The sequence below is a fragment of the Opisthocomus hoazin genome, chromosome 2 (genome assembly GCF_030867145.1).
Source record: "Opisthocomus hoazin isolate bOpiHoa1 chromosome 2, bOpiHoa1.hap1, whole genome shotgun sequence".
Taxonomy (NCBI): Eukaryota; Metazoa; Chordata; class Aves; order Opisthocomiformes; family Opisthocomidae; genus Opisthocomus; species Opisthocomus hoazin.
The window spans coordinates 92271626-92283447 of NC_134415.1; the positions used below are offsets into that span (position 1 = coordinate 92271626).

Here is an 11822-nt window from a genome sequence, read left to right on the forward strand (position 1 = left end):
GATAAATCTAAGGTACTGTAAGCTGTAATACCTCTTAATTGCAGGCAATTGCTCAGTGATGACAAGGGACATTACCTATTCTTCTAAGTCCAACCAAACACAACAAAAGGAACAGAGAATTATGAACTAATGAAATATTCTTGGCATTTGTGACCTCCAGTTAAGTTACTCCAGAAATAATCCTGTTAAATCCTTTCATTACAGAGAATACGTCCTCCAAAAGCCAAGATGCCCCCACTTGCTTTATGCCATTTGTCTTGTCTTGGCTGCCTTTCATTTAGGTTCTGCAATAAGGCTTAGCTCATTTCTCTATTAAAAGCTTGAATTAATTAAAATTTAAAACATGAAAATAGCCATACTGGGTTGGACCTAAGATCCAAACAGCTCTGTATCTTCCCGTGAAAGTAACCAGCAGCAGAAGCTGAGAAAAAGAGGATAAATAAGGGGAAAATACAGAGTGATCCTTCTGCTGAAATGGCTTCTCAGCTTCTGGCAGCCTGCACTGCATGGCCTTTCTGCGCTGGAAGTTTTATCCCTGTATGGATTTCTCCTTCATAAATGAGCCTAGTGGCTTTTTAAACATGTTTATACATTTAAACATCTTTTGGCAATTAGTGTGACAATTTAATTACGAGTTCTGTGGAAAAAGAAACTCTCCTCTTGTGATTTCCTGCTGTCTGATGATTTGAGTTCCCTGTAGTCCCATGAGAAATGTTCACCTTCAGTTGTCTCTCGTGTTTTCTGTCTTTTTTTTCTCCCGTCTGTTTTTTTTCTCTCCTTGTACAAAAAAAAAAAAACCTTTTGATCATCCTTGTTGTTTTTCATACCCTTCATGATTCTATCCCATTCTTGCTTGAAGCAAGTGGAGCAAAAATACACACTATTCAAAGCGGTGTTACACTGTGGATTTATACATCTGTATAATTACATTTGCTGTGTCACAAATGTGTCACAGCAAATGTGACACAGCAAATGTAATTAATAACAGCAAATGTTGGTTCATCATTTTTCCCCCTGCCACTAAACTGATTTTCTCAAGGAGCGTTTCTCAAAGACCACATGAAGAAAATGCTTGTTTCTTTCTGTGTTTTTGCGTAGTTTTTAATGCTGTTACAGGAGTATGTCAGAAGGAATAGCATGGCCTCTGCGTAGTTAAGCTTGCTGCCTCTCCCACTTCGAGCACTGCCCAAATGTTTTGTGGCTTGCTTTCTATCAACCCCATCACCAAACAGAACTACTCTACTCCTGAACCGTTTTTTTCAGCGATGCATTACACTAACAGCAACTTGCTGCTGATTTATTCAGCTTTCATCTTTCCTGCAGAGCCCCGTTAAACTGTTAACAGCAGAAATCTCACGTTGCGACCTCCCCTTTACACATGCAGATGCACGTCTTGTCGTACCAAAGGGCTGTGTATCATTTTGAAGTAACCTACCTGCTATTATGGGAAGCGAAAACTGGAGCTTACGTTGTCTCAGCTCCCCCTAGTGGGTTTTTAGCTCTGCTGTATTTCTCAATATCAGATTAAAATGTAAACACGTAATTTTCCTTTACTCCTTCTACTCAACACCAGTAGAATCTCTTGTTGCTCTTGTTAGCATTTCCACTCCAAATGCAAAAGCTTACACCACTTAGCAGCATGCTGGGCAGCGCGCAGAAGAGAACGTTGTTTCTCTTTGAACCTGGAGTTACTGTGGTGTTTGCTCTTTAGTTCAAACTATTTACCTACCTCTGCCCGAAAGGATGAATTGGTGATAGCCAGGCATCTCTTCTGATGCAGTCCTAGTTGTCTGCAAGCAATGTACACAAGGTCCTGTTTCCCACATGCAACAGGAACTGTCGGAAGCAGTTTGTGCTGTTTCAAGGATCTTCCTAGTACGATCCCCTAAACGTGCACTTCTTGCCTTCTCTTTGGGCCATGTTATCAGTTACATTTCACAGTGTTTCCTGGACTTGCTGGGTGTTTTCAGAACCTCTTGATGAGTCATACACAGCTTCACCAGATGCTACCCAGACCAGAGCTTTCCTTCCACCCACAGAGTACCCCTACAGGTCACATCACACAGTAGTATCCCGGCACTCCTGGATCAGTCAGTGATTTGGTTCTAACCTTTTGTTATCTAATCCCTAATTACACAAAAATGTATTATTTCTCCTGATGGGAACACTAAGGGCACATCTGCATTTCTCTTTTGCATCAGAATGGTCTTCTGGAGCACATCTCCCTGGTGTCCCCACATACCTTGGTCCGCAGTGCAGCATGGTCTTGGGAGGGGAGAGGGACTGGTTTGCTTTGGGATGAAGCTAAACAGAAGGATACACTCCAGGAGCAAGCTTAATGTACTAAATATCAGTGGAAACTCCTCATCAACTGTAACAGATTTGAATGTATGAGCTTGCACTATACAAAGAACCTCCTTTTCTTGTGTCTGTTACATGTTCCCAGCTGTCCAAAGGGCAAGTGACACCCCCTCCCCATGTCATTTCCTTTCCGTCCCAAAGCAAGATAAATTTGAAATTTGGATTCTGCCAATGCAATTATCTCTTAATTTTTTTTAAATAATTTATTTTGAGAATTGTAGTAGAGAATGTTAGTGAAGGTAGCTATTAACACCTGCATAAAGTCAGCCCATGTTTAATATATGAATTTTGTGCATAGTTTGCTTGGAAGATATTTAGGTTTGGTTCTAACTAGCAGCTCCCTAGAAGGTGCAAAAGCGGGCAGTTAAAGAAATGAAATCTTCAAGTCCACCGGAGACCACTACCATTACAAAGTAGAAGACAGGTTAGCAAACTGGCATCAGCTGATGCTCAGGCTCAGCAAATCCCAATCTGGATCACCCTGAAATGCTGTTTTCTGTTTTTCACACATTTTAGCTGATGATAGCAGGAATATCATTAGACCCAAAGGCAGCCCCAGAACCCTTTGCTTCTTAAAAGGTATCTGTTGTAGTAATAGAGGAGGTTCCTGAAGTATACCCGTAAGCAGACCGTGCAAGCAGTGTCTCTCTTCACTCTGTGGAGAATGTCCTCACGCCTCCTGGCAATAGCAGGTTTTTCATGTGGCCAGTGGGGAAACAGTAAAAAACCAGCTTCTCCAGCTTGCCATGCTTTCCTGATCTGTTCATTGCTAGAGATGACACCAAAACACTTCCAGTCATACTAGGAAGACCAAGCAAGAATATTCAGGCCACAAAGAAGACGCTCCTCTCGGACACGCATCAGAACTTCTGTATCATCCCTTATTTCCCCTGGTTAGTCTGGTGGAAAATCAAGCAAAGAGGAAAATAATTTCTTTAGTTACTTGGTACGGTTGAGATGACAGACCCACTGCAGCCTTTAAGCAGAGTGGACGGACTTTTTCTAGCAGCAGTGTTTTTCTGTCCCAGCAAGCCAGGATTTAGCATTAGACCTTCTATTTCTACATCTGACTGCAGTGACCATCAGGGCTTTAAAGCACCCTGATAATCATACTTCTATTTTACTTTATTCTGTGGTTGACCATCCTTACTTTTCTGCTTTCATACAGGCTAGATGCGTGAGCTGGACACACAACAAACCTGCTCAGCCACCAGTAATTGTATTCAAAGCATTTTACACTTCAGGGTTTCAGCTCTGTTCTCTGACTTGACAACTGTCAGAATAACAGATGCTTCTTTAATTTTAGGACTCTTTGACCCAACCACCATTGATGGCTGGAATTTATATCTCACAGTGAACTATTTTCTGGTTTATGTGTGTCATGGACTTATTCAAGACTTGAATGATTGTCGGAGTGAGAAAAGGGCATAACTCCCTAAATTTTTAGCTCTTGTGTAGCTACTCCTAATGATAATGCCGGTTGTAAAAAATACCACCTACGTGGATTAAGCAGTATCTGCGTGATTTGCTGAAGCGGAACCATTTCTTTGCTTAAGACTAGATCACTGTCTAATAAAGCTACAGTGGCATCTGCATTTCAAGTTAAACATGTCTGCTTTATTTCTAGGTAATAGCTCAGCAAGTTTCAGAAGAGAATTTACAGGAAGGTCGTCTGTACCCTCCGTTAGTCACTATTCAGCACGTGTCACTGAAAATTGCTGTGAGGGTAAGTTATTTCAGTCTTTTCTGGCTTCTTTTCTTCTCACGCTCTTTACATAATTGAGCGTTTGATTTGATTAACTAACACACCTTCACACAAGTTGAAGTCGGTTTACGTCAATCAATCAATCTTGGACAAGCAGCAGTTTCAAAATTAAATTCATAAATGTAAATGAAGTACAAGAAGGAAAGATATGGAACTATAGCAAGTGTTTATGTCTGTAGGGCCCAGACTGCACTGCCCACCCACCGGGAGCAGGTCCCAGGCTTACCGTCCTGCGAGCTGCGCAGCTGAAGGCTTTCGGCCCTTCGTGATTATCAGTTGCTTGTCAAGAGAGCAAATGTCACCCTGTGTCCAGGCACTATTCCCTTTTGTTCCCATCCTTACTCTGGCCTATCAGAATAACTAACTGCAGGGGGTGCTTTTTACTTACGGCTCCGGTTTGCGTCAGGGGTTGTTCGGTTGGTTGGTTTTCACTGGCAAATACAGACCTGATGCCTATGGATTTTCAGTAACGGACCCAAACTCACAGTTTCCCAAGAAGTGTGGCTGCTCTGGAGAGAAGAAGAGGAAGTTTTCAGATAACGTATTTATCCCAGTTCCTCTCTCATTCTGGTTTTTTGGGTTTGTTTTTTTTTTTGGGGGGGGGGCATGTTTCAGCATTTTAGGAGGTTATTTTGCTGGTTTTGTGTGACCTTTATTCCTCTGACCTTTTTTTCTCCAACTATTGTTTTCTCTCTTGGTCACCTTACTGTGAATAATTCTGCGTATTGCATGTTCTTTTGAAAGAATAACTAGGAGCCTTCATGCATGAAACGGTTGCCCTAGCTCCACTCATTCTGTATATTTAAAAAAAAAATCCTTTTCACGGTTCACAATTTCTTAAGCAAGTAATAAGCCTGCTCTGTAGATGTCAAAATATTACCTCTGTTCCTCAGGTGAAATCAAACTGCCTGCGCGTTTGGCAGAAACACAGTGATAGAAATTCCTCCTCTACCTGTGCATGTTATGTAAAATACAAAAGAGGCAAATGTTACCAAACAATTTGTTCTGACGGATCTCAGTTGAAACTATATTCCTGCAAATATCTGTTCTGGCTCATATAGCCCAAGAGGTTCAGCGATGGCCTCTGCCTTTTCCAGGGGAGGAATACACTCAAAATTTTTTGGAACGCCAAATGTGGCGTCAGATCTTATACAACCATGACAATTGTGCACACAGATCTGAAGACAAACTCTTACGTAAAACTCCAAAGTGCTTCTCAGACAAACCAAGTTGGGCTTCAGATTAAGCCTAGAAGGAAGTCTAAATACGGTGACTTGGGGTGTCAGCTTCTCACCAAGCTAAACCATTTATGTTTTAAAGAGAGCTAAGGAGAGCAGGAAGGAGACTGTCTTCCCTTTATTCGAAGTAGGAGCATTTGTCGGTTTGCCAAATGCATCTTGAAGCAGATCTTCCCAATGAGTGCTGCTGCGTAAGACCAGTCTGTCAGATTTCTTTTGCTTCATAGGTGAATGTCCCCTCTAGAGATACACATTTCTCCAGCGGGTGTTCTTCAGACGCTACTTTGCTGTGTTGAGCGGGCTCCAGCCCCTTCTAAACTTCATTTTTCTTTGTACTTGTGATGCATTATTGATTCACTTAGGTATGGCCTAGGTGAGAAAAAAGCAAGCAGATATTTGTATTTCCCCCAACTATCTCCAGGATTAAACCTGTGCACTGGGTAGGACTAATTTTTTCTCCTGAGCTTACCTGTAGGAAATATGTTATCAAACTATGGCAAATAATAAACTTCTCTAATATGCAGGGAGCATGGAGGCTTTGAACAAATCACACTTTTCTTACAGTGCTTCAGAGAAGATGGTAAACCAGGGTAACCTGACAATGGAAAAGCAGAAATTGTACCTCAGTGCTTGGGGTTTGTGGAATATCTTATCCCCTGCTGCACAACAAAAGCTAGGGTACTACTGGACAAGGAGGAGCACTGTAACAGCAAGGACACATAACCCTGTTCAAAAGCAGCATGAGTCAGACTCGCTTCAATGCAAACATCATCGAACAGAGGTGACTGTCGGCACTGGAGAAGATGAAGCCTTACCCTGATTTTGAACTAATTCCTACTTTTAAATCCTGCTAAATGTACTCAAATAGTTTATCAGCACTAATTTGGATTTTAATGCCTCTTTCTAGATTGCAGAAGAAGCCTACAGGAACAAAACTGCCTCCACCTATCCTCAGCCCAAGGACCTAGAAGCCTTCATCCGCTCTCAGGTTTACAGTACCGATTACAACAGCTTTCTGGCTGACTCCTATACCTGGCCCGAAGAAGCCATGAAAGTGAAACTGTAAATACTTAATGATGAATGAACAAACTCGCAGCAATTCAAAAGCATTAAAATATTCAGAACATTTCTGCCTAGGAAGCCTAAGAATAGCTGATTTTTTAAGATGCAGAAAACTTTTTCTAAATCGTAATACTTGCTTAGAAACTCAGATCAAGAAATCATATTAATTATATACCAGAAAATAAAAATTAATCTGAGAACTATGTGTTGTTTGGTCATTTTGATTATTATTTTAATTGAGATATCCTACACTATAGTTTGACAGATCTTTTTGTTATCGAAAGAAGTGGTTGTATCTTGAGTTGAGATCTTTGTCACAAATGTCAATGAGAACCTAAGCAGACAAATGGTACCATGGAAAATTAAGAAATGCATACAATGACTGTTTAATCCATTACAGGTCATAATGTAATTTGTCAAGCTATTATTTAAAAAAAACCCCAAACTTTAAACAACAGTAAGGCTAGACTATTTTCCTCCAAAGAAAAGCCTTATTGGCTGCTTCTGTGTGGAGTAATGAAAATTTTCTAACAAGAACTTTTTGTTCATATCTAATTAAAATATTTTAACGTTACTTAGCTAAGCTAAAGACCTGTAGATGATCAAAAATTTCATTCCCCCACCAAGATAACTGCTGTTCTGATACACTGCAATTGTTTGGCCTGAAGTTCATGGAAGTGCTTGGACACCCATGTTCTTGAGAAAAAGGGAGTATCCAAATGTTATGGATAGGCTTCTTTTTGACAAAGCATTTTCTTATAAACATCAGATGTCTGGCAGGTGGTAGGTTTTTTTGTGTATGTATTAAACCTAATGTATTCCTGTAGTATTTGAGGCCAATGTATTTTTAAACACACATCATATGTGATAAAGTATTATTCTTAGTAACAAACTTGCAAATCACCAAGCTGAGGTCTATTAAAGGAATAATTATTATGGGGAGGAGGGTCCATCATTATGGGGGGGGAGCAAACATGTTTTGTTAATTCTTTGATATTTACTAATTATTTCTGCTTACTACTATTTGAATGATCTGGTTAGCTCAATTTCATCAGTATGGTCTTTAGTTTTTGCAACTTTATTGATAAAGCTTGTGTTCAGAATAAAGCTTTAGACAGCTCTAACTCTGAATTGTTTGACCACCCTCCTGCACAGACTTTCTGACCTGTGCCAGTGTTGCCTTCCCCACTTCCTTCTGGTTAAAATCTCACAGATAAAGCCTATTTCTAAACCGGTTTGTTTTGCTATTTCAAAGGAAAAAGTTTATCATTTGGCAACTTCCCAACAGGACTGAATGCAAATTGTTGTATTGAGTCATGATTGTGTGGAATCTGCGGTCATACATAAACGTTCTAAAGAAACCCCCAAAGAAATATTAGTTGTTACAGAATTACCCCTCCCAGAAAAATGTAATATACTTTCTGGACAGTTCTGGAAACAAAGTGTACTTGAACACTTTTTCTACTATCGTGCTATACAGATTATCCATACAAACTAAAAAATAACTTTATTTGTCCAGCCCCTCTGCTCTGCCACAACTGCAGACTGCAGGTCCTGAATTCACAAAGAGAGGCACCTTTTCCCTCACTGCATAATGGGAAAATGTAAACATTTTTTGCTTTACTGTACTTTTGGACAAAGTTAAGATCATATAAAAAATACACTTATGACAGTGAAGGAATGTATGTTAATCACCATTCTGAGGAACCAGAAACTCTGCTGTCCTCTGTATTTCAATATATTGCTATTTTGAGAACAGTATTAAAAAATTTCCTTGTGTTTTATTTGAAATAAAATAATATCTGTTATTTTTGTAGTCACCAGTTGAGTGTATTGAAACAGTCTTTAAAGAGCAGCTGTCAAAATGGCCTGGTTTTGTCATTGGAACAGCCAAACCTCTACAGCTCAACAGTGAGTCTGCTTTTACTGCTCAGTACCAATTTTCATATTACTGTGCTCAGTGACAAAAGGGGAAGGCGGTAAGCTGGTGGTCCCTTAAGGCACAGCTACTGAGGACTTTTCAGTAGCATTCTTCATCTCCATATTATATTGATAACTTTAAAATATGGTAATCCATTATAAATTGGAGGATTGAATTGCAATTCACTATCTAAATACACACTCAGCACACTACCCCATAGGAAAACACTGCCTAATGAGCCATCAGTATCTTTTGCTCTTACAAGCTGCTGGAAAATTGTCTCTCAGTACCAATTTGACATAGAAAAGATTGGTAAAGTTAATATGTATCTTTATTTAATATACAGTTTTTTTACGTTTCTATATTTTACATGTATTTCTGTAAGTATCATCTCTTGCTGTCCAAAATTCTAACTCCTTACACACTTTATTTTTCTGAAACTTTGCCTTTGACACCAAATAAAATCTGAAAAATATGTCCACTTCGATGTTGTTTTAGGTATTCTAGGAACTGGCCAAGATCCATGTGATAGTCATTCCTCAGGCCATAATCACCATGTGCCTGAAACTGTAGGTCTTCAAAAGCATGAAAGAGACGAAGATTATCGATGCTTCCCTCCGTTTCTATATTCTCTGTATGCTTGCATGAAATATGCTTCCAGTTGGGATACCTAATAACACACCAGAACTCTTCACAGTTTGCTCTCAGTCCCTCCACACAGATGACACCAGGTTTCCCTGTCAGGCAGAAACCAGTCAGATTTAACTTCTTTGCACAGTCAAAAATCTTTTTCCTCAGTTCCTGCCTATATATATGATGGCTGTAGATCCACATGCGATGCAATGTTTCTTTAACTACGACTTCTTTCGAAGCACTTTCAGAAGAGATCTTGCTGTTTTCCAGGTAAGGCGGGCTGTTGTCTTTCACCCATTGCACAGCTTCATATATACACAGTTCACCTGAATCCAAAGAGCTGATGTGAGAAGTGAGACCGGTGTTGAGCTGCAGCTGTTGCTGTCTGTGGAGTGCATTTGACCTCACAAAAAGCTGAGGAGCTACATGAGGATACATATGAGGCAGCAGTACCTGCAATTCCACTTTTACCTTAGAAACAGAACACACACACAAAGAAAATGAATTCTGCAGCTACTGAAAGACATGCTAGACTCTTCTTCCCTGTCAAAAGTAGATTATGAGATGTAATCAAGATTGCAACATCCTGACGACTGGAATTACTTCTGTCACTTTCCTTTTGTACACTCATTTCGTTTTGTTGCACCATGCTGGGACTCTCACAACATATCTAATATTTTCTTCTGTTGTTTACAGAAATGCTGCTGTAGCTTGAGAGAAGGTACACGGTTACCCTCTGGGGGTATTTCTACTGCTTGTTCTCAGTACGTGCTCAATGTTGCTACCGTGATAAACTACCACTCTCTCAGAGTCAAAGGGTGCGTGGCTTTTGAGAATCTTGTCCCTTACCAAACGTGTATCTCATCACTGAACTCGGCCCAGCTGCTGGATCTACCCCAGGAAAACAAGGCCAAGAGTTATACAAAACAGTGTTTATGATTGTAGAGGTATTATTATTACTTTAAGCAAGTATTCACCCTAACAAAGGAAGCACTCTCAGGAATATAGGGCATAAGAAGATCTACGTGCAGTTTAGGCTGGGGAAACCTCCAGATTATCTTGACTGATCTCCTACAAACCATAGGCTGTTGAACTTCTCTCAATTATTCCTACAGTGTCTTAAAATGGAGCACCTCAGTTCTTTGGAAACTGAACCCTACCTCTGGTCCAAGGGCAGCTGAGGATTTATGTGTCCTCAGTGCTTGGGACTCTTGTATACCATTAGGGCACTTTCACTACAGTGTACAATCAAATTATTAGTCCTGCAGAGAAAAGCGAATTGTGAACTTACTGATTATCTTTCCAAGTTCTTTGACAATCTGCCACGGAAAAAAAATTGTTCCTGCAGAAGCCCTCCCTGTGCAGTTCATGGAACTTCTCTCAGAAGGCTGGCAAAGGGCTGCATTTTAGAAACATATCTAAGCCTGTACATAAGGTTCCAAATAATCACGAGGCCACCCCGTTACTCAGTAAATTGTTCCAATGTTTAATTATCCTTATTCCTAGGAAAATGCATATACTTCTAGTACATTTTATATATAACTAGTTTCTTGGTTTTCAATTTCTAGTCATTGAATTTTTATATACTCAGACCTATACTTCTGGCTCTGTTCTCTATGCAAGCATTTACATCACTTGTCATATGTAACCTTTTCTTCAATTGGATAAGCTATTGGAACTCCTTATACTCCTAAGCTTTGGGGTTTGTTTTAGTGTTTGTGTGACTCTTCTTAATAGTATTCTGCCATTTGGGGCTATTTTTACATTAACGTATTTCAAACACAGATTAAGGAATGTTAGTACGCGTGGCAAGGGGTGGAAGAGAGAAATAATAGGGTGGTTTTGCCAGAATAATGTAAGGTCCAACATATGTATTCCCATGAGGGAAGCATTGCCTTTGTAACACACAACTCTTTCTAAACCAGTAAACTAACAACGCTCATGTAAGCGCAACCCTAGCTTGTGAATGCTGTGTGTGCCACTGATGTCAGTTGTCTATTCCTACCAGTGATTCTATTAGCCTCTCTTGCCCAAATCAAGTCAGACTCAAATAAATAATTAAAAACAAGAGCTTTTTGTTACTCTTGACTTTTGAAACAACAAACAGAAATTGGGGGGGTGGGGGTGAGTTTCCTCCATTTTTCCAGTACAGTTTTTAAGTGTCTGCACTAGGAGTAAAGAAAACAACACAGATGAACACATCTATGTGGAATTCTCACCTTTGCCTCCCCTACATCAAAGGCAATCGAATATTCGAGCTGTGGGGGCAGAGCTCCATCCCCGTTTCTCAGGTAGCGCTGCACGCCGGGCACAGCACCCTCATCCAGATTCACTTCACCTTTTTGGGGAAACATTGAAAGGAGCATTTCCACTTCCAGTAGTTGGAGCTCCAGGCATTCTTTTACCGTGACAGCCATTGCACTGCCCTCCACACGCACCTGAAACAAGAGGCCCGGGGTTTGACACCCAGTGAGGTTTAGCACCACGCCGGGAAGCCCCACAACTCCTGAAGGACAGAGTCTGATTAAATACGGCTGGGGACGAAGCGCTCGGAAGCCGGTCCCTTGCAGGCGCGCCCCACGGCCCAGCCGGGTAAGGGAAGGCGACGTGGAGCCGGGGCCGGCAACGCCGGGCCGCGCATGCGCGACGGCAGCCTCACCTGGGCCGCGACGGCTCCACTCAGCACGGCGGAGGGCAGCCAGCAGCCGGACCGGGGCGGAGGGGAGGCGATGCGGCTCTTCGTGCCGCCGCCGCCTCGGCGAGGAAGCGGCGCGCAACCCCCAGCCTCCCACCGCCACCCTCAGCCCGGAGCGCAGCCCTTCAACGGCCCCTCCGCGAGCGG

The 11822-nt window shown here is 41.3% G+C and overlaps 2 protein-coding genes across 3 annotated transcripts in view; one reads left to right on the forward strand and one right to left on the reverse strand.

Annotated features, from left to right (window-relative positions):
* The window catches only part of ME1 (malic enzyme 1), a 185258-nt gene extending 178629 nt beyond the window's left edge, over window positions 1-6629 (forward strand). Inside the window, exons 13-14 of the mRNA XM_075414440.1 lie at window positions 3989-4087; window positions 6272-6629. Coding sequence (XP_075270555.1) covers window positions 3989-4087; window positions 6272-6430 — 258 coding nt within the window. The 3' untranslated portion in view covers window positions 6431-6629. The remainder of the gene's footprint in view (window positions 1-3988; window positions 4088-6271) is intronic.
* Window positions 6630-8660: 2031 nt separating this feature from the next.
* On the reverse strand, window positions 8661-11815 carry RWDD2A (RWD domain containing 2A). 2 transcript variants are annotated; one of them, XM_075414441.1, is made up of 3 exons: window positions 11640-11815; window positions 11200-11418; window positions 8661-9451 (listed from the first exon to the last, which is right to left on the reverse strand). In XM_075414441.1, exons 2-3 carry the CDS (start codon window positions 11395-11397, stop codon window positions 8774-8776), a joined length of 876 nt encoding a protein of 291 aa, XP_075270556.1. In that variant the 5' UTR covers window positions 11398-11418; window positions 11640-11815; the 3' UTR covers window positions 8661-8773. The 2 variants fall into 2 exon arrangements, with proteins under 2 accessions (XP_075270556.1, XP_009933925.1); XM_009935623.2 differs by lacking the exon at window positions 11640-11815 and having other exon boundaries at window positions 11200-11492.
* Window positions 11816-11822: the final 7 nt, after the last annotated feature.

Bases quoted from the DNA above. Each gene is read 5' to 3' on its own strand.
- RWDD2A (XM_075414441.1), bottom strand. From the start codon at position 11,397: ATGGCTGTCACGGTAAAAGAATGCCTGGAGCTCCAACTACTGGAAGTG. The intron at 9,452-11,199 runs GTGAGAATTCCA...TCTGTTTCTAAG, and splicing joins TTGATGTAGGGGAGGCAAAG to GTAAAAGTGGAATTGCAGGT.